Source organism: Equus quagga, chromosome 13 (assembly GCF_021613505.1).
Source record: "Equus quagga isolate Etosha38 chromosome 13, UCLA_HA_Equagga_1.0, whole genome shotgun sequence".
Classification (NCBI taxonomy): Eukaryota; Metazoa; Chordata; class Mammalia; order Perissodactyla; family Equidae; genus Equus; species Equus quagga.
This window is the reverse complement of record NC_060279.1, coordinates 97,343,123-97,365,512: the sequence shown is the minus strand read 5'-3', so window position 1 is coordinate 97,365,512 and position 22,390 is coordinate 97,343,123. Positions and strand designations below refer to the sequence as shown.

At 57.0% G+C, this 22,390-nt stretch overlaps 2 protein-coding genes across 6 annotated transcripts in view; one reads left to right on the top strand and one right to left on the bottom strand.

The window, feature by feature from the left end:
- Positions 1-22,390, bottom strand: part of AKT2 (AKT serine/threonine kinase 2) — a 46,533-nt gene that overhangs the window by 19,607 nt on the left and 4,536 nt on the right. For 2 of the 5 annotated variants that reach the window (XM_046681529.1, XM_046681534.1), the window contains exons 2-3: positions 8,505-8,632; positions 1,152-1,280 (exon numbers count right to left, since the gene is read on the bottom strand). In XM_046681529.1, coding sequence (XP_046537485.1) covers positions 1,152-1,280; positions 8,505-8,550 — 175 coding nt within the window. In that variant the 5' untranslated portion in view covers positions 8,551-8,632. Of the gene's footprint in view, positions 1-1,151; positions 1,281-8,504; positions 8,633-9,274; positions 9,400-9,468; positions 9,608-11,735; positions 12,163-22,390 lie in introns of those variants that run through there. The other 3 variants (XM_046681532.1, XM_046681531.1, XM_046681533.1) reach the window with 3 other exon arrangements.
- LOC124249940 (uncharacterized) lies at positions 14,825-19,235 on the top strand. Its single transcript, XM_046681535.1, has 3 exons — positions 14,825-15,258; positions 15,971-16,011; positions 16,542-19,235. Exons 1-3 carry the CDS (start codon positions 14,902-14,904, stop codon positions 17,275-17,277), a joined length of 1,134 nt encoding a protein of 377 aa, XP_046537491.1. The 5' UTR covers positions 14,825-14,901; the 3' UTR covers positions 17,278-19,235.

Sequence of the window (22,390 nt, the reverse complement as noted above, 5' to 3'; positions counted from 1 at the left end):
CACGAACAGATTTAGACAGATCCCTCGGGCTGCCATGCAGAGGGCAGGACAGAACAGAGGCTGGGAGCCCAGGGAGGAGGCCGGGACTGCACCAGATTGGGGCCGTGGGCAGAGGAGGAGAGGGCAGCTAGACAGGCCACAGGGGAGGTGGGGAGAGGTCCCCAACATGAGGACCAGGGGCAGCAGGGCCCTCTCGAGATGGAGACAGGGAGTAGAAGGGAGGAGCGGAGGGAAACGCAAAGGCCCATTTGAGACACGGTGGGTGTGAGGGACCTAGAGGACAGACACCCAGGAAGAAAAGTGCAGGAAGATGCTCCGGACAGGCTGGCAGTTCAGGTGACAAACGAGGCCGGGAACAGCCATGTCACGGTCACTAGTACACGGGGAAAGCCACCAAGACAAGGCTTTCAGCAGGACAGAGAGGGGACTGAGGCTGGACTCCAGAGAGAGTGAGTGGGGGCACTCTCGAGGGGTGACACTGGGAAAGAGGACGAGCAGGGAGCTGGGCAGGAGAGGACAGTGGTCTGGGCCAAGAAGTGACAGTAAAGATGGCCTTGTCTGAAATGTTCTTAGGAAGTGGGACAACGAGGACATGGTGACCGATCAGGTCAGCAGGGAAGGAAGGAAGCAGGGGGCAGGACCATGGTTCTACACGGCCAGGCAAGGGTTCTGGGCCTGCCAAACTTTCAGTGGCCAGAGTCCAACTGGAAGGCACCACTTCGGATACACAGAGGGGACGGAGGACATGAGGTGAGCCCTGCCATCGGTTGAAGAGGCGGCCACGGCTGCCTCCAGGTTAGAGGGACAGGGGAGCAGGCTGGTACGAGAGAGCAGAGACCCCTGACACCAGCCAGAGCCACGGGGCCTGGCCAGCAGGAGCCAGAGTCACAGAGGGGGCGCTGCCTGGGGCAGAGGGCTGGGGAAGTGCCTAGCTTCTCCCTTCTTCCCGCTCGACATCGCCCACCATACAGCCCCTGGGCTCAGCTGACACAGAGGTGGCACAGGGAAAGGTGGGAAACAGATCTGAGGACAAAGAGGCCCTGTCAGACTCACAGCCCCACTGTGCAGACCCCCATGTGCTCTCAAGACCTGCTAGCCATTCTCTGAACACCCAAACTCTGGCCCACCCGCCCGCCCGCCAGGAGACGCACCTGCGACAGAGAAGTTGTTTAGGGGGGGCAGGGTCTGGTCGGGGGCCTCGGGCCGCTCCTTGTAGCCAATGAAGGAGCCGTCACTCTTCAGCAGGAAGTACCGGGGCCTCCAGGTCTTGATGTATTCACCTGAACCAAGGCGGGGGCAGGGAGAGGTCAGGGCAGGCAGCCCAGGGCGCCAGGCGCCTTCCCAAGGGGCAGCCTGGTGGGGGGGTGGGGGAGGGTGGACAGGAGGGCGGGCAGGAGAGGGCCTCTCCCAGAGAAACCCTCAGGGCGGCCCTGCTGACGCAGGCTGGCTGGGCTGGGCCCAGGGACCCAGAGGTCACGCCTGGCAGGAAGGCGCCTGCGGCAGTGCCCCAGGGCAGCAGCTGCCTCAGCGTGTGGCCAGCAGCAAGTCACCCCTGCCAGCGCGTGGCCTTGTCCCAGGGGAGGCCCAGGCTTCCAAACACACATGCCCTGTGGCCCTGTAAGGCCAAATCCCATGGGCCGGGATCCGCCAGGACAGCCGTGCGGGTGGATCAAATGTCACAACACTGTGCCAGGCAGGGGGTAACTGTTGCTGCGCCCTCTGAGTGCCCCTTGACCCCTTCCATTTGTTCTAACCACGCACGAATACCCAAGCACCCCGTGTGTATACACACACACACATACACTACCAGGACTCGCTCCTCAGAGGGCTGCTAGGGATAGCCACACGAAAACCTGTATGTAAATGTCTATAGCAAGATTATTCATAACAGTAAAAAGGGAAAACAACCCAAAAGTCCACCAACTAATGAATGGATAAATAAAACGTGGCATATCCATACAATGGAGTATTATTCGGTGGTAAAAGGAAATGAAGTATGGACACGTGCTACAACATGGGTGAACCGTATCGTCTACTGAGTGAAAGAAGCTTGCCACAAAGACCACAAATCATACGGCTCCATTTATATAAAATGTTCAGACCAGGTAAATCTATAAAAAAAAGTGGATCAGTGGTTGCCTAAGGCTGGGGAGGGTGGGTTGTCTAGGGGAAGACGGGAGGGTGATGGCCAATGGGGAGAGCGGGTTGCTTTTTAGGGCAGTGAAAATGTTCTAACATTGACTGTGGTGATGGATGCAGAACTCTGAATACACGAAAAACCCCTGAATGGTACACTTTAAATGGTTGAGTTGAGTGGTATGTGAATTATATCTCAAGCTGTTAAAAAAAAAAAAGAGATGGTCACCATAGGCATCCAGCTTAGGGCCCAGCACACTGCAGGCACTCAATAAATGCTCTTTATCATCAGCCCATTGTGCAGACTGTGCCAGGCCCTTAATCCACACAGCACAAGGGGAGGCAGGATGGCAGGGCGGCCACCAGGAAGTGGCTTGTCTTCTCTGAGTCTGTTTCCTCTTATGGGGACATGCATTAATTGAAGAGGAAGATGGTAAGGATGATGATTAGATAATACTACAGCGGTACTTTGTACCAGGCACTGTCCTAAGTATCTTGTAGGTTTTAACTTATTAAATTCTTCCAAATGTAGATATTAAATTACTCCATGCATATAAAGTTCAAAAACCAGCAAACCCTCCAATTCAACAGCATATTAAAAGGAACATACACCATGATGAAACGGGTTTTATCCCAGGAATGCAAGGGTGGTTCAATAAATGAAAAATCAATGTGATACACCACATTAATAGAACAAAGGGAAAAAAACACATGATCATCTCAATCAATGCAGAAATAGCATTTGACAAAATCCAACACCCTTTCACGATAAAAATACTCAGCAATCTAGGAAGAGAAGGGAATTTCCTCCACATGATAAGGGGCATCTATGAAAACCCACAACTAACATCACACTCGACGACGAAGGACTGAAAGTTCTCCCCCAAGACCAGGACAAGACAAAGACGCCCACTTTCACCACTGCTTTCAACACTGCACTGGAAGTTCTAGGGAGAGGAAAAGAAAAATAAAAAGAGATAAAAGGCATTCAACTTGAAAAAGAAGGATAACTATTTTTATTTGCAGATAGCATGATCCTATAGACAATCACAAAGAATCCACAAAATAATTACTAGAGCTAATAAACAAACTCAGCAAGATCAACACACAAAAATCAGTTGTTTCTGTACACCAGCAATGAAAAAAATTAAGAAAACAATTCTGTTTACAGTAGCATAAGGAGACAAAAGATTTTAGTCTAAAAATTATAAAACATTGCTTAAAGAAAGTAAAGACTTAACACAAAGACATCCTGTATTCACGGATGGAAGACTTGATATATTTAAGATGCCAACACACCCAAAGCAACCTACAGATTCAACGCATCTCATATCAAAATTCCAACAGCCTTTTCTGCAGAAATGGAAAAGCCAATTCTCAAACTTACATGGAATTCAAACTGATACAGCAAGGGATCCCAAACTGCCAAAACCATATTGAAAAAGAAGAACCAAGTAAAAGGACTTATACTTCCCGACTTCAAAACTTTATCAAAAAGCTACAGTAATCAAACAGTGTGGTATGAGCATAGACACACAAGCCAACAGAACAGAACCGAGACTCAAAAAGTAAACTCGCACACCAATGGTCAACTGATTTCCACCAAGAGTGCCAGGACCACTCAATGGGGAAAGACTAGTATCTTCAACAAATGGTGCTGGGACAACTGGGTATCTTCATGCCAGAGAACAGAGTTAGCCCCCTACCTCACACCATACACAAAAATTAACTCAGAAGAGATCTACTTAAATATAAGAGCTAAAACTATAAAACTCTCAGAAGAATATATAGAGGTAAATCTTCATGACCATGGATTTGGTGATGGATTCTTAGATATGATACCAAAAGTAGAAGCAACAAAAGAAAAAAATAGAGTGGACATCATTAAAATTTAAAACTTTGGTGCAAAGGACATTATCAAGAAAATAAAAATATAACCAATAGAACAGGCAAATATATTTACGAAGCATGTATCTGATAAGCATCTAGTATCCAGAATATATAAAGAACTCTTACAACTCAATAAGAAAAAGACAAACAGCCCAATTAAAAAGTGGGCGAAGGACCTGAATAGACATTTCTCCAAAGATATACAAAGGCCAACGAGCCCATGAAAAGATGCTCAACGCCATCAGTCACTAGGGAAACGCAAATCAAAACCATGAGATACCACTTCACGCTCAGGTAGAAAGGCTGTAATTTTAAAAAAGAAAAAGAACACGGTTGGAGAGGATGTGGAGAAACTGAAACCCTTGTGCAGTGCTGGTGACAAAGGAAAATGGTGCAGCCCTTTGGGAAAGTTTGGCATTTTCACAAAAAGTTAAATATAGAATACATCATAGATTATCAATATGGAATATATGGCTGGATTTTACATATATATGGAATACATAAATGATCTAATTATATAAAATGTATTAGATCAGGGGGTCGGCCCCATGGCCGAGTGGTTAAGTTCATGTGCTCCACTTCGGCGGCCCAGGGTTTCACTGGTTCAGATCTTGGGCGCAGACATGGCACCACTCATCAGGCCATGTTGAGGTGGCGTCCCACATGCCACAACCAGAGAGACCCACAACTAAATAATATACAACTATGTACTGGGGGGATTTGGGGAGAAAAAGCAGAAGAAAAAAAAAGAAGATTGACAACAGTTGTTAGCTCAGGTGCCAATCTTAAAAAAATATATACATGTATCAGATCATAAATATAGAATATATGACCCAATTTATAAAATCTATATAAATACAGATTATAAACATGAAACACATGACCTGGGATTCCATTCCTAAGTGTATACCCAAAAGAACCGAAAACAAGTACTCAAATTCTTGTACACAAATGTTCATGGCAGCACTACTCACAAGAGCCAAAAGGCAGAAAAAACTCATATGTCCAGCAACAGACATGTGGAAAAACCAAATGTGGTGCATCCATACAGTGGAATGTGGTTCGGCCATAAAAAGGAACCAAGTACTGATACACGCCATGACACGGATGAGCCCCCAAAACACTACACTAAGTGAAAGAAGCCAGACAAGAAAGGCCACACATCGCAGGATTTATTTATATGAAAGGTCCAAAATAAGTAAACTCATAAAGACAGAAAACAAACTGGTGGCTGCCAGGGGCTGGGAGGCGGCAGGAATGGGGACTGACCGCTTAATCAACACAGGGTTTTCTTTTAGGGTGGAGAGAACGTTGTGGAACTAGACAGAGGCAGTGGTTACAACACCGTGAAGGTACAGAAGGCCACTGAATTAACACTTCAAAATGGTTAGTGTTGTGTCATGTAAATTTCACCTCAATTGAAAAAAGCAAAATAAAACTTGAAAAACTCACCTATGCTATTGGAAGTTAGGGGAGTGGTTACTGCTTGGGGGGGTGGGGGGCTTCTGGGGACTGTCTTGTTCCAGCTCTTGATCTGGACCCTGGTTTGGGGGTGACTTTACAACCCAGGCACTTACCTGTGGTGTTTTATACATCGCCAAGAAGCCAAGAAAAAAAAGAAACATAGAAGGAAAGGAAAATCGTCCTCACAACAATCTCATTTTACAGATGAGGAAACTGAGGCACAGAGAGGCTCCGTCACTTGCCCAAGGCTCACGGCTGTTAACTGGGAGGGCTAGGATTGGAACCCGAGTTCGCTCTGTCCAGAGTCCACGCTCTTGCCCACTATGCTGTCGGCCTCTAAACTGGCAGGCGGGGCTGGCAGAGGGCGTGCTGAGGCTGTGTCAGAAACGTGACCAGCACGTGGCAGGAGCGACTCCAGCAGTGTTCCTCACTTCACCCATTCCTGGAGCAGAACTTGCTGGGTGAGAGACAGCCTGTGGGCCAAGCCTTCAGAGCACTGGTCCAGGAGTCAGAGGGCCCAGGTTCAAACCCCAGTGCTGTCTCCTTGTCGCTGAAACCTGGGGCAAGTCAGTCTTCTCACCAAGCCTCAGTTTCTGGTCTGTAAGCTGCCCGCCCCACAGGGCAGCTATGGAAGCGCGGCAAAATCAAGCTTGCCTAGCGCAGAGCCCCGTGCCTGGCACACAGTGAGCTGGGGCTGCTGCTGCTTCAACCACCAGCGGTGGGGTGGAGTAGGTGCCAAAACAGCAGCCGTGAGCAGGGCCCACCTGGCCTGGCCTGTCTCTGTCGGGCCGCTGCTCAGAGTGACGGGCACCGGGAGGCCCAGGAGCACCGTGTGTGCGCGTGCATCTGTGCTGCGAACCCAAGGCAAGTGTGTCGCACCTAGGGCATCCCAGCAGGGCGTCTGCCCTGCCCCCACAACATGAATGGAGACACTGAAGCCTAGGAGGGGCTGAGGTCCATCTGAGGCTATCAGCAGCCCTGGACCAGACAGACCCTCAGCCCCGCAAGAGTCCTCCGGCCACCTCCCAGCCCCTGCCCTCCAGCCCAGGGAGCCACGGGCCTGGGGAACCTCAGGAGCCCGAGATCCTGACATGGCCTAAGACACTTCCACCACCCACACAAACAATCCCAATCATTCATTCAACAATCAGTTCTTGAGCGCCTACTGCGTGCCAAGCACTTTTCTAGGCACTGGGGATACCACAGTGAACAAGGCAGATAAAACCTCTGGCCTCAAGGAGCTGACAAGGTCATAGGCCTGGGCTGCCAACCCATTTTACAGATGTGAAACCAGGGCTCAGAGAGGTGACACAGCTTGCGCAGTCACACCAAGAGGAAGTGGCAGAGCCAGGGTTAGAACCTTGACATCTGCCAAGGTTCAGAAAGCTCCACAGACAGCCCCAGACTCAGGGCCCGATCAGGGTGGGGGTCTAGGCCGCGGTGCCCCGAACGTCACCCCTGTCTGGAATGGGGAGTGGAAAACGCGTCTCCCCGGCTCAGTCTGATGGGGGAGCCTGGCCTGGGGAGTCCCCTCCGTTCCTTGTCACTGCTCCGTCTGCAGCTGGGTCAGGACAGGATGGAGGGGGCACTTCTCGCAGTCCCCGCGGGCCAGCCCATCAGCCTCCCGGCCCTCTTCAACAGGCCCAACCGCCCTTCTCCCAGGCTCACCCCCATGCCACCCTCAGACCTTATTCAAACGCCCCTTCTCAGTCGGCCCCCCACCCCAGCCCCCTCAGTCCCTCTCCTCGGCACGAGCACCCCGGACACGCGCGCCTGCTCGGGCGCCTCCCACCTGCCCACCAGGTGTCAACTCAACACGAATGTGGGATTTTGCCTGTCTGGTTTGTGGCCGGGTCCCCTGTGCCCAGAAAGTGCCTGGGACAGGAGCTGCCGTATCCATGTGGGCTGAGTTAATGAAAGCGCAGAGAGCGGCCACCGCAGGCCCGGCACCCTCCCTCCCTCCCTCGGGGAAGGTCCCCTCCTCCTCATGGCAGCAAGGTCCTTAAGCACGTGGCTCTGGGGACAGGCGGCCTGGGGTCTGAGGGCCTAGTCTCTTCGTCTCTGCCCTGTGAGTGACTTCATCTCTCTGGGCCCAGCTGCCCACCAGCACAACCGGATCAGGTCACACCCTGGCTCATGACATCCTGGGCTTCCAGTCGCCTGGAGAGCTAAGGCCCAGGCCCCTCCGCGGTCTGCAGGGCCACAGCAGCCGGATGCCACATCACTGTCCACCTCACCTCCTCACCCTCACCCTCGCTCGCTCTGCTCCAGCCATTCTGGCCAACTAGCCGCTGTTCCAGGCACACTCTGACCTTTGTCCTTGCTGTCGCCCTTACTCAGCTGTGTGTGGGGCTCACTCCCTCACCTCCTCCAGGCCTCTATTCGCTGTCACCTCCTCAAAGCAGCTTCCCCGACCACCCTATCTCTCTCCAGTCTCTTTGCCCTCAGAGTTCCTACTTCTTACAACAGCACTTACCACCACCTGATATCGCGTCTGCTTATTTGTTTATTATTTGTTCCCACCTCCCAGTGCAATATAAACTCTATGAGGGCACCACGGTGTGCCCAGAGCCTGTGACGGCCTGGCACCCCACACACACGTAATGAGCATTTGCTGAATGAATGAATGCTAAATATCGCCTCGCTGTGTTACTTCAGTGAACTGACTTGCCCTCTCTGAGCCTCAGTTTCTTCATCTATAAAGTGGGGCTATGAATGAGATCACTACTGCAGAGGCACAACTCGAGGCCTGGTCCGTGAGCTCATGCACAGTGTCCAGGGAGGACTGGAGCCTGAGCCCCAGGCAGATCCACGACTCCCCTGCCCAGACCAGCGTGAAGGACCCCACAAGCTGGGCCTGGAAGGAGCGAGTGACCTGGGGCAAGTAGGCGGGGCTCGGGATGCCAGCTCCTGCGGTGGTAAGGACCCTGCACCTCTGCCTCCCGTGGCAGCAGCTGCCGGGGGACCACCAGGGAGGGGGAGACGCCCAACCCAGCGGGCAGGACCACCCTTACCGCGCTTGTGGAGCCAGCCTTCTTTGATGACAGACACCTCGTTCATGGTGGCAGCGTGACACGCTGTCACCTAGCTCGGGACAGCTCAGGGCAGCAGGACATGCAGGAGGTGCAGTGGACAGAGCAGTCTGCAAAACAAGAGAGGAGCTTATCAGAGAACAGGGGGACTCGGGCGGCCCCTCCCGCAGGCCAGCCAGGCTCCGAGGCCTCTGGCTGCTGTGCTTGTCCTGATCAGGGTGGAGCCAGCGACGGGGGCAGAGCCCTGCCCTGGGGGCCCAGTCTGAAGGGGGACATGTGGTTGAGTCCCCAGGGACCCTAATCTGGAGGGGGGAGGCCCCAAGCCCCTGTCCTCAGAGTCCTACTCTCTGGAGAGAGCAGAGCTCCCTGGCCAACGTGCAGGCCAGGCCCTGTGCTGGGGACACCCAGCCCCTCCACCCACCTCACGCCTGACAGGCTCCGCCCCCTGCGTCACTCCCATGCCCCAACGCTGAGGTAACCAGGATGAATCAGACAGCCCTGGGCACCTGAAGGAGCGCTTACAGCCACCAGCATGTGCCTGCCACCCCCCAAACACACACACACACTCTCTTGCTCTCCTTTCTAAACCAGGGAGCCACCAACCTGCCACCTTTAGTAAACCAAGCACCCCCACCCCTGTGTCAGGCCACCCCAAGTCACTCCCTCAGCCTCAGTCCCTCCTTGTCCCCACCAGGGGACAGAGGAAGGACAGGTCTCAGGCGCTCCGGTTCTTGAGCAAGAAAGCAACCTACTGCGTATGCACTTGTCTGGGCCCAGGAGCCAGTCCTCAGGGCTCAAGGGAGGCCCTGGTCCCTTCCCCGAGACCTCCGCTTCTGTCCTCAAGGGCCAGCGGCCGACAGACTGACGGACGCCGAGGCCGCTGCTCCGTCTCAGGTTCCCGGGGCGGAGGGGAAAAGGGCGGGAGGCAGCCACCAGCTGGGCCTACCTGGAGCCGCGGGCCTGGACAGGGGCCACGGAGCCCGAGGCGCCTTCTGCCTTTCCTGGCCTGGGGTTATTTGTGGACAGCAGGTCAGGAGCCGTGGCAGCCTCCAGAGAAGCGGCAGCTGGCTCGAGGGACAGCGTGGGCATCAGCTTTCTCTCGTGCCCCACGGGAGCTGGTGGGCCGGACACACTACTGCCTGGCATGTGACAGTGGCCGGCTGCCCAGCCCCAGCAGGGAAGGGAGGGGGGTGGGAGGCGGCGGAGGAAAGACAAGATGGACAGGGACGGGGAAGGAGCCGGCGGGCTGAGGACCCACGGCCTGCACTCTGAGCTGCAAAGGCAGGGCCCGGAGCAGTGACAGGGGCTCCGTCCCCACCAGGTAAGACCGGCGCCCCAGGGGGCTCACACCCCACGGACCGAACCCCAGGACCGCCAGAAACCTGCTCCTAAGTATCCCGCCAGTCTGAGCTTCAACCTCTAAGGCGACCAGGCTCCCCACCCTCCTCCTCCCACCCTCCCTAGGCCTGGCTCAGGTGCCTCACTGTCCTCCCCAACAAGGGTCCCATCCCGCCTCCTCCCTGGCCTCCCCCCTCCAAGGTGTCCCCCTTTCAGCAGCTAGAGGGACTCTCAAACCCAACCCAGTCTGTCTCCTACTCCAAACCCTTCCGTGGATGCCCTCGGGCCCCGGGAAAGAGCCAGGCTTCCCGGCTTGGGACTCAAAGCCCTTCGAACCCGGCCTCCGCCGACCTCCCTTCCAGCTGCCTCCCGCCGCTGCTCAGCCTGGCAGGCTTCCACAGCCCCTACCCCTGCCCCCCAACCGTGCCCCTCACCGGCCTTCTCCCTGGGCTCCCAGCCTCTGCTCTCAACCCCTGCACCCCATCTACACCTGGCCCTGGCCCGACCCATTCAAATCCCTTCTGTGGCTCCCCAGTGCACTCAGAACACAGAAGGCCCCGCCTGAGCCAAGAGGCACCTGGAAAGCCCTCGAGAAAGGCTAACGGCATGACAATGATGGCACGTGGCACAACCCACCTCTCCAGCACCCCCCTCCCCACCCCTACTCTCTGCCAGGCTTCTGTCACTCAGGCCCTTCCCTCTGGCCTCCATCTCTATACCTTCTGGGAGCTCTCCCTCCTCCTTGAGGCCTCAGCTGAACCAATGCCTCCTCCAGGAAGCCTTCCTGAGCTCAGAGGGTACGCTCTGTGCACGTCCTTGGCCAATTCCCCCCACACCTCCAAGTGTCACCTCAGGAGACCAGCACAGCACCCGATGTCTGTTAAGTATACGATGAACGACCCCAGGTGTCCCCAGCGGAGTCCCAGGACCAGACACAGCCACGGAAACACTGCCAGAGTCTACTCAGGCCACCGGCTTTTCTGAGTGTGTCCTAAGCTCCAGACACTAGCCTGGGGCCCAGAGACAGGGTGTCAGTGAGACACGGCCCTGCCTTCACGAAGCTCCCATCCCGGTGGGTGAGGCAGAAAGTCACAAGGCCAGACAGCAACATCAGGAGGTGGAGAGGCGCTGGGGAGAAAAAGCAAGCTGGGGAAATGGACGGAGCACGGGAGCTGTTAGCACGTGGTGTGGGCAGACGGGAGCAGGGAGGGAGCCATGCCGACATGGGGGGAAAAGAACTGCAGGCAGGGGAACAGCAAGTGTAAGCCTCTGAGGCAGGAAGGAGCCTGAGACTGCCAAGGGGCCGCTGTGGCGAAGGGCTGGGAGCCAGGAGAGGTGGGCGGGAGAACCCCAGGGCCTGGAGGCTGCGGGGGAGCTGGGAATTCCTCCTCAGCACAGGGGCCGATGCCGCACCTGCCCCGTCGGTCGGAGCTCAGCTCGGGATAGTCCCCCAGTGGCTGGGATGGAGAACGCGAGGTCAAAGGAAGGGCGGATGTGGAAGGAAAGGACGGGGCCAGGGTCCAACCTCAGCTCCCCGCTCCCTTCTCCTGCACGGCCTGGCAACTTCACCTCTCCAAGCCTCCGTGATTCAGCAGCAGCGCTAAAGCACCCACTGTGTGCAGACGTTTGGCCTCCTGCCTGGCTCCCAGTGGACACCCAAACATGTGGCTGCCACGATCAGAAAGAGAGAAGTGAAGGCAGCCAGGTGCGGCCGAGAGCAGTCAGGGATGCAGAGTCCAAGAGCCACCTCCAGCCAGGGGCCTGGAGAAGGTGCCGGAGCCCCCACGCAGTCTCCAGAACACTCCCAACCACCCCACGGAGGGGCTGTGACCATGCCCGCGGCGGGGAGAGGCTCAGAGAGGGGACGCCATTTACCTCGGGTCTCCCAGCTGAGTGGCGGGGCCCTGGCCACTGCTCGGTACACAGAGCTGCTGGTTACATGCTCATTTCAGCGACTCAGAGGCCAGCAGAAGCTTGTGCGAGGGCAGCGGGAGGAAGTGGAGGATCCCTCGTGTCCTGCCGGGATCCTGTCCCGTCCTCCCACTGAGGGTGGCGCCTCAGCGGGGTGTCCGTGACGCAGTCCCGAGGTGATGAAACACAGGCACTGTAGCCAAGAGGATGGCCTGCTCCCCGGGGAGCTGCCGACGGAGGGCGCCCAGGCCGGAGGACAGAGACCAGCCTCTGGAACCCGGGTGGCAGCATGCAGGGGTCTGCCCTGGCCGCCTGCCCACAGGCAGCACACCCCACGCGGGGAGTACCCGCACGGCCCCAGCCCCACTCGCTGCTTCCTAGGGTGTCCGGGGCTGGGTGTGCTGAGGGCCGGGGCCAGAGCTGCAGCTAAAGGCTAGAGGTGACCCACTTGGCAGGCAAAGTGAAAAGAGCAAGAGTACCTCATGGGAGAGGACAGCTACACAACCAAGAAACACACGCACTCTCATTAGTTATGAGGAAATGCAAATTAAAACCACCCACCAGGATGGCTGAAATTTTTTCTTTCTTTCTTTTTTTTTTTTTGGAGGAAGTGTAGCCCTGAGCTAACTCTGCCACCAATCCTCCTCTTTTTTGCTGAGGAAGACTGGCCCTGAGCTAACATCCGTGCCCATCTTCCTCTACTTTATATGTGGGATGCCTGCCACAGCATGGCTTGACAAGCGGTGCCATGTCCACACCCGGGATCCGAACCGGCAAACCCTGGGCCGCCGAAGCGGAACATGAGAACTTAACCGCTGCGCCACTGGACTGGGCTGAAATTTTTAAAACTGATACGGCCAAATGTCGACAAGGACGTAAAGGACTCGCCACTGGTGGGAGCATAAAATGGTTCACCCTCTATGGAAAACTATTTGACAGTTAAGAATTAACACCCAACACATGCCTATCCCATGACCCAGCAATTCCACAGCCCCCCAAAAGAAACGTGTCTATTTGTTTACCAAAAGACACGTACTAGAATGTTCAGTAGCAACACTCACAGTAACCTCCAAACTGGAAACAGACCAGGTGTCCACCGACAGGACAGCGGATAAACAAACAGGTGAATGCCTCCAGTGGGGCACTGCTCACAATAGGAAGGACCCAACTAGTGATGTACACGACAGGGAGGACGTGTGAGCACAGCACACTGAGCGGCAGAGCCAGAGGCGCGGTGGCACAGCCGGAAAGAGGCCACTCACAGCCCCTTCAGGACGGGCGCCGGGCCTCGTGTGTTTAGGGCCGCCTTTCTGCGAGGGTTTTGGGGACCAAGGGTGTTCTACCGCGATTACACAGGGCCTGGTCTCACAGTGACTCGTTATCCTGTACCATATAAAACGCGCTGAACAGTTTTCTGTATTTTATGACCAAAGAAGCAACAATGAAAAACAACACAGGTGTGGGAGTCCTGAGGACAGAGGGAAGCCAACATCAAGCCTCCTGGCTTCCGGGCCTTTCCCCACCCCATCCCACCCCCAAGGCTGGCCTGCCTGGGTTTTCCCCACAAGAAGGCCAGCTCGCCAATGAAGGAGGACGACGACTCTGCGGTCTGGAGGATCCGAACTTCAACCCCGCAGTGCTCTGCAGCCTCTTGGCCATGTGGCCGCAGGCAAGTGAGACCCTCGTGTGCCCTGCCGTGCCGCGCCGTTCAGGGATGAGCTGAAGCAGGGACGTGCACCCAGGAGGGAGCAGGCGGCACGGAGGGAGCTGGGGGCAGACCCTGGGGTGCGCCTGACCCTGCACGGAAGAGAACAGGACGGGAACAAAAATGACCGCCCTCAGCAGCCAGCTCTGAGCAGGAAGCGGGGAGGCGATTGGAGAGGGGTCCCCAGCAGGGCTCTGACTACCCTCGCAAGGTTTATTTCCTAAAATAGCTGCTGAGTACACGAGTGTCACTTGACTTACCCTATCCTGACCTCTCAAACACTCTAATACATTATTTAAAAATTGTTTAAGACAATTATTTCTTATTTCTATCTTATTTCTATCTGCCTGACTCGTGGGTCTTGTTTTTCAATGGTTTTGGAACCATGGCTCCCCCAGAGGCTCCATCTCCCAGTGCTGGGATCAGATCCACAAGAGACTGACAGGACGACGCAGGGCCAGGCAGAGAGAGGCCCTCAGATGACTGTCTCGTCCTAGCGGGCAGCCCTGGAATGGACTGGGGCCTGGGGAGGGTCCTTCCAAACCTGTTTCCTCATCTGTAAAATTTGGGTCACGGTGGTTCCTGCCACTTAGAGGGTTGTGAGGCCTCGAGGAGTTCCAGTGCTTCTGTCCTCACCCCTCCTACAGTCGGGACCCCGTGACCACCTGAGTCAGATCCCATTCCCCCTCTGCTCAAACCCTCCCGTGTGCCCACCTCACCAGGAGTAAAAGGCAAAGTCCTTAAAGGAGCCCCAGGATCCTACAAAATCTGAACCGTCCCCACTTTACTCCTCCAAACACACTCTACGTCAGTGGTGCCTCTATCATACTGGGACACAGCTACCTCAGGGCCCTTGCACATGCTGCCCCTTGAATCAGGAGTGCTCTTCTCCAGATATCCTTAGGGCCCACCCCACTTCCTTCAGCCTCTGCTCACATGTCACTTTCTCTGAGAAGCCTTCCTAACCTCTGTAGACAAAGGTGCACCCACTCTACCTCCCCTCACTCTTTATGTTTCTTACATTCTCCAAGAGCGCTTGTCACTGACATTATTACACACTTACTTATTTACCAGTTTATTGTTGATCTCTCCCCACTATGGTGTCAGCCTGCTAAGGGCAGGGCATTGCAGGTCCTCGGAGGACTGCACTGTGCTGGGTACACAGGGAGCACTTCATAAGTGTGTACGGAGTGAAGCCCTGTGCCCACGGCAGGCTCCCAGTCAAATCCCTTCCTCCCAATGCTCAGGTTCTTCCTCTCTCGCCCCCATCCCTGACCTGGCTTTGGTGCCAGACAGCACAGACAGGATAAGTATGGTAAAGGCAGACGTGGGGGGGGGGGGGGGCTTCTGGCACTGCGACCCCCCCCGGAGCCTCTGTCACCTGCCCTGTAATCTGCACCTTACCTACAGCTCCTACAGCAGGACATGCTCAGGAGACAAAGTCAAAAGCGACAGGACCCCGCTGTTGCACAGGCAGCACCTGCCAGTGGGAGTGTGGGAGAAAGGGCGCTGGGGTGGGCGGAAGGCACCAGCCCCCTCAGGCTGGCGTCGTGGGAGGCACCTCAGCGACACGGACAGTGGAAACGCGTGTCCTCGGAGGACGCTCTCCTGCAGGAAACCTTCTGCTGGGCGCGGAGCTTCCAAGTGCTGGGCCTCAGCCTCAGACCCGAGCTACCTGGGGTGCGTGATTCTCGTCGTGGAGGCTGCTCTGCACACGGGAGGAGGCTTAGCCGCATCCCTGGTCGCTACTGCTCAAGCCAACAGCACATCCTCCCCACCAAGGTGAGTATCAAAAGTGTCCCCAGACATTACCAAATGTCCCCTGGGGGCAAAGCCACCCCCAGGTTGAGAACCGCCGTTCTGAGGGTATTATGGCTGGAACAGTGAAACCCTGGGAGCAACCCACATGCCCACAGTAGGGGTCTGGCATTGCAGTCCTGGCTAACTCGGTGACAGGACTAAGAGGAGGGAACACCCACGCGGCCCCAGCACCCGCCAGGCACACCTAAGCGCTCTGCACAGGCGAATTCACCCTCACGGCGACCCCAGGCGCCTTCACCCTCTCCACTGTAAGGAAGAAACTAAGTCACAAAGTGAAATGGCTTGCCCCAGTCACCCGATCAGGAGGTACGGAGCTGGGCTGGGGCCCCAGGCAGCCTGGCCTCACCACCACACCGCCCCACACGGCCTCCAGAGGCAGGCAGACCTGGATTCGGGTCCCTGCTCCCCGACTTTACAGCCTCCCCCCGTCTCAGTTTCCCTCTCTGTGCAGTGGGATGGGCTCAGCACAGTGTCCCGCCCTGACTGAGGGTCCGTCCACCCGACAGACACGCCACAGCCATACTCCGTGCCAGATCCAGCCTCCGCGGGCCGACACTGCCTGCCGGCCTTCACTGTGCTCACGGCACAACAGAACACCCGGGCCGACCCCTTCTCTGACACGCACACCAGCACGCACCACGTGGCCAATTCTGACACGCTTATTTCTTCACAGGCTGACACGACCGAGATCGACAGGCAGCTCACAACCCATGTGTAAGTCTCACCAACAGCATCCTTTTCAGAAAAGCAATTCCACACGCAACAACGGACCTCACGGGGGATGGCATCTTAGGCGGAGGGCGTGAGGAGGCACCTGTCTAAGCGCCACATGCATAGGAGGAATTGTGCCAAAGGGCCCAGAGAGGCCGCATAATGGCTGAGGAGTCAAGGCGGCCTAGGGAAGCACAGGCATGCCAATCTCAGCCCAGCCAGCTGCTGTGTGGCGCTGGGCGAGCCACTTCCCCCTTCCTCACCTCGGTCTCCTCACCCAGGTATTAGAGAGAAAACAGAATGTCCCTCCAAGGCTGTCGTGAGAACCAAATGAGTTAATCCACAGACAGCCCTTGGGAGAGAGCCAGTACAGCAGCTGCTCCACACCTGTCAGGTGGCGTTACTTCCTCTGCTCGGTGGGGACATGGGGACCCTCACTTCCTACGTGCTACATTTCTGTAACACGTCGATTTTTACTTATTCCGCGTCCTTGGTAGGAAAGTGGCATTAAAGATACTTTTCCTCTCTTAAAGGCCACACTCCCCCCGGCTACCCCATCTGTCTCCTGGGAGCAGGCAGGGCTGGAGGCAGGCTGAAGATGTGGGCAGGCTGCCAAAGATCCTGGGAGGCGACAAAGTACCAGAGCAGATCTCCTTCTCTTCCCCGCCGCCCCCCACACCTTCCCCCTCCCTTGCCACGCAGGGCCTGACAGCCCCCACAGAAATCACGGCAAAGGCCGTGCCTGCCTGGCCACAGCCAGAGGGACTGTCCAAACACAGCTCTGACTGTCCCTCCTCGGCTCAGGGATCACGGCCAAGGCCTCATGGAGGCTACAAGTGTCCACCTAAGGTGACCCCTGCCTGTTCTCCAGCCTCATTGGCCAGCAACCCCACCACACACACTTGCCCCTTCTCTCAGTCCCTCAACACTCCTCCTTTCTCTCACCCCAGGGCCTTTGCACATGCCAGTCCCCTGCCTGGCTCCCTGCTCACCTATCTTCACCTGCTAAATCCTTCCTTCCTTGGGGAAGCCTGCCCTGACTGTCCCCTGCCCCACAGCATGTCACAGACCCTCAGAGCTCGGCCCTCCTGTCCTCTCACAACACCCCCCTCTACTGTGCTCAGTCACCTGCACAATGACCTGGGTGAGAGTGCCTCCCCACAGGACTGGGAGCTGCTCAAAGTCTGGCCTGGTCCTCGCTGTGTCCCCAGCCCCACCCAGCACAGGCCAGGCCCAGAGCCTTCACTAATTCAGGGTGGGGGTGGCTAACAGAACCGCAGCTCCTAGTTCCGCCAAGCAAAGGTGAAACAAAAAGCCTGCATTCATTCATTCCACAAATATGGCCGCCAAGCTGTGTCAGCGCTGCTGGGTCGCCAAGGAGGCAGCAGGGACCAAAACAGAACTCCCTGCCCTGGGGTTTTATAGGGGGCGGGGCGGGGGAGCGTGGACAGACATTAAAATGACTGAGTTAAATAAGCCGGCAAATTACAGAGTACATCAGAAGGCGACAATGTAATGGAGAAAAGCAGCATACGGAGGACTCAGCGTGTGGGAGGGGGCGAGGGTTTTCGCTTTCACACAGGGGGGTCAGAGGAGGGCTCAGCGACATGGGGGAAGCTGGGCAGAAACCTGAGAGATGAGGGGGCCACGGAGAGACCTGGGGAGAGGGCTCCAGGCTGAGGAAGAGCGAGGGCTGGCCGGTGTGGGATGGTCAGGAGGTGACGGAGGGGAGCGAGGCCCCGTGGCTGAGGAGGAAGCGGGCCCCCTGGCTGGGCAGGGCCTGGGAGGTCCCTGTAAGGGCTGTGGCTACTTCTCGGAGAAAGACGGGGAACTGTCGGCTTGTGGGGGGATGGGGATGCGGCATACACTCCCACCATCTGGCTCACTTGAGGACCACGAGAACTCACACTTTACGGATGGGGAAACTGAGGATGGGAAGGAGTCACTGAGTACCTAAGGCCAGGCAGTGGGACACAGTGGAGGAGACGATCATGCGGTCCCACCTTGAGCCTCTGCCACCCCCCTGTGCCCTTGCTCCCAAGAGCCACAGCCCCTCCCCCAGCCCAGCATCCCTGACGCCCTGCAGACCTGGGCTGCACACACCAGGACGTGCGCACAGATGAGGGCCCTCCAGTCTGGCTGAGGGCTTCCTCCCTCACAGGCCTTCCTCCGCACCATCATCCTCTGCCCGTCTCCCTAGCCAGGAGCTCCGTGGCACGGCCTGATGGGATGAAGCCCCGTCTCATCCTGAGGGCACCTAGGAGCACAGAGGCAGGGTCCCGACCATGGCTAACACTTATTGAGTGCTGACAACGGGCCACGCCTGGATTAACATTAATCCTCACAGCAACTCTAGACATAGATGCTATCACTATCCCATTCTCCAGAAGAGGACGCTGAGACCCACAGAGAATGAATCATGAGCCCAAGATCACACAGCGGCTGAGTGCAGGAGATGGCTGATCCAGCCAACAGAACTTTCTCGAACGATGGAGCTGAATTTGTACTTTCATTTAATTTTAATTAATCAGAATTTAAATAGCCACACATGGCTAGCATACTGGGGGTACAGCTCCAGAGAACCTCTGCTAAGGAAGCCCGGGAGCCTGAAGGCAGGAGGAGGGGTGGGCCACCACAGATGCTCACAGGTCGTCCGAGCTCGAGGAGAAGCTGCCACATGACCCCAGCGCTCTGAGCCCTTAGCCACTCAGCCCAGAGAGCTGGAGCAGGGCTCGGGGGTCCACACCTGCAGCTGGAGCCCTGGGCGACCCCAATCCTGACCGCACATCCAGGCTGCGCGGGCCGTTTCTCTGCACCTCAGCATCCTCGTCTATAAAATTACATCTTAGTATCAACCTGATCGAGCATATGTTATTCCAAAACATGCTTTCTTTTGACAACCCAGGGTGGTCGTGGGAACCCAGTGAGACATCTTTCCAGCACAGCTGGGGAGGAGGAGGCCAGTATCTTTGGAAGACAGGCAGCAATTACACAAAGGCGAACTCCCACGTCAAGGGCCAGCCTGAGCCTCCCCAAGTCAGAGCTTGGAAATGGCAGCTACATTAATCCTGTCGCTAGTCGGTTAAAAGGAATCATCCAGAGGATTCATGACATGCCTCTATTAAGTTTTTGAAAATACCATCTAAATGGAAACACACAGCTACAAAAAGTAGACAACTCACACACATGACCCCAAACACAGGCTCGACACCTACCCTCACCCCCCCCCAACCTCCAGGTCTCTGGACACCAGTTTGAGAAGCACGGCCCTAGGCACCCCAGACCTGCCTGCGGGCCCTGGGCCCTGCCACCCTCCTCATTCCCCCCCCCACTCCCCAGCTCCAGCCACAGTGGCCTGCTCTGAGCGTCACCACCACATGGAGGTACCTCCCACCTGAGGGCCTGACCTGGATGTACCCACCAGGCCCATTCCTTGGGGCTTTCACGTCCCTGCCCGAACGCCTCGCCTCGGGTGCCCTCCCCAGGCCCCACTCCCGCCAAGTCCAGCTGCAGGCCGATCCCCTCCTCGGCCACACCGGCACTCACAGGGCACAGGCTTCTTTCTCCCCCTCCTCCACTAGACCAGGTGCTGCTCCCTGGTGTCCAGAAGGGCACACGGCACACAGTAGGTCCTCCACAAATTATCTGGTGAGAGACTGGAAGACACAAATGCCCACAAACAGCCAAGGGCTGGCTCCATAGGCCAGCGAGGAGTCAGGCCCCAGGCAGGGATCCCTGGGCATCGGGGTGGAGAGACGCGGCCGCACCCCATCTCCCCGGCAGGCATCGAATGGAGCTAATCCAGTCTCTTCCAGGGCGACTGAAGCCGACACTGTGCCAGCCCCGTCCAGCAGACGAGAAAGTAACAGAGCAATCACAAGACCCCAGTAAGCGGGGCCGTGGCCCTGGTCAGAGGAAGAGCCAGCCTTACAAAGGCAGACTCCACCCCACGGAGGGCTGGGTTCAAATTTCATGCCTGTCACCTACTAACACTGATTTTCAGCAAATCCCATGACCTCCTTGGGCCTTCGTGTCCTCACTTGTGCAATGGCAGAGCGGCTGTGCCCAGCTCCCGGGCTGCGGTCAGGAGTGCCGAGCACAGGCACGCAGGGCCTCGGGGTGGGCCCGACACAGAGAGGCCGCTCTGGTGGTCATGGGCTTTCTGTGCCTCGGTTTCCCATCAACAAAATGGGGGTGATACCACCACCCACCTCACAGGCTGCTGTGTGTCCTAGCTCACACGCATGGAGTGCCCTCTGGCCGAGCAGGGGCTCAGCGATGGGCGTGATGGATACTCCCATCTGGAGCCCTCTGCAGGGGGACCTCAGCTAATGGGCCCTCCACTCCCTCCCAAGGCTCCAAATGCAAACCCACTCTGCCACCCAGCAAGCCCAGGCTGGCTGCACCCAGAGCCCCTGCTCTGCTCTCAGGTGCCCATCCTGACAATCTCTAGCAGCAGCAGCTCAGATCCATCGAGCACCTTCTCAGGAGGCCCAGGCCCAGCACTCGCTAAGACATTAGCTCCCTGAATCCTCTCAACGGTCCCAAACGGCGGGGATGTTACCATTTTCAGCAGAGCAAAATGCATCTCAGAGTGATGAAATGAGGCCCCCAGGGTTACACAGCAACCAAGGAGAAGCCAGGAGCACAGTTCACACCCAGGTCTGCTGCCCCCAGCCCGGACCACTATGCAACCACCCCCAGACCCTGAAGGCCTTGAAACCAGGCTGGGAAGGGGAGCAAAGGAGAGGGAGCACCCCAGTCTATTCGGAAAGGGCCCACGAGGTGGCAAACCAAGAAAGGCTTGGATTTCTGGCCTCACCCTTAGAAACAACATCTGCAGACGAGCTTCCTGGGCAGGACGGCGGGGCTCGAGGAACTTCCTGCAGGGACCTCTGACATGTAGTCTCCCCTTGGCCAGCCCTGGCCTGCTGTGCCCTGCTCCACGCACCCAGCACAGCCGAGGCCTGCCATGGGTGCTGAGCTGGCGGTGGGTCCTGCCCCCTTGGGGGCCAGGCCGAGCTCGCACCCCGCTGCCCCTCCCACGCCCGCTCCCGCCCTCCTTCCCTGCTGGTCCTGCTCCCAGGGCTGTCTCCCTGAGCTGGGCCTCTCGCTGCTTGGCTGGCTGTCCAGAGGAGCCTGCCACGGAGCCACCCCACCGTGCAGCCCAGGGGCCTGGTGGTGGAGAGCCTTTCACTGAGAGCTCTGGGAAGGCGGAGAGGCCCAGGGAGGGGTGGCCTTGCGTCCCCCAGAGGCTTAGAGATCCACTGCGCAAGACACTCCTTTCTATCCCCCCATCCCCGGGGATTTCTGGAAACGGCAGGTTTGCTCTGAGGGGGCTCCACTCCTTCTAGGAAGACACCCCAGAAGGAGCCTGGGGAAAACCATGGCCAAACCCCTGCTCAGTGCACTACGAGGGAGGTGCCAGGCTCAGGTGCGGAATCAGAAGCCGCCCTCACCTGCGCTTACCAAGCACCTCCGCCTGCAGGGCGGACTGTGGAGTCACAATGCCCAAATTCACAGCCCATCCCCAACGCTTCCTAGTTGGGGGCTCCCCAGGCCTCAGATATCACCATTGTGATGTGGGAATCCAAGCCGATTCCTTCTGAGACCGAAGGGTCTTCACTCAGGTCCTCCGTGACCCCTTCACGGCACTCCAGTCCCTATCTACACATCACCTCCTCCAGGAGGGCCTCCCTGATCATCTCCGCTAAAATATAAAACTCTCCCCATGCTCTTTCCTCTACCCCCGTTCACTCTGCCTTTGTTACACTGATCACCATCACAGATGTGATGGCTGGGGGCCTGTCTCCACCAGACGGTAGACCCACAGGGCCTGGTCTTCCAAGTTCCAGAGCGGCCCCAAGAATGTTGCAGGACCTCCAGCCCAGGAGCGGAGAGAAGGGCACAGTCAGCAAGTCTGGCTTTTATCAGGTATGGCTGTTGTTCTGCGTTGTTATCTGATATTAGCCCAGCTGTTTGGGGTGGGGCCGGGTGGGCAGAAAATCTGCCCACTGAACCCCCCCCCCCATCTGTCCCTAAAGGGAACAGCCCTGGGCCCTGGGGAATGCGGTGTGAAAACCACAGAGCAGGGAGGCGACCAGCGGGCCTGGCTGTTTCTAGGGCAGTGACTCTACTCAAGGGGGAAGTGGGAGGCATGTGAAACTCCCTGACCGGCTCTGGAACCTACCTCCACCCCAGGCAGCAGCCTGAGAACCTCGCTTAGGGCAAGAGGCACCTTCCACAGCCCTATATCCCACCAAACGCCTACTCACGGCATCCCCCGTCCCCCGAGCTGCATCCCCCCAAGCTGCGTGATGAGCCCCCGCCTGCCCGCATCTCGGCCCCCTCCCCTCCTCTCCCCTCCCCTCCCTACTCACCC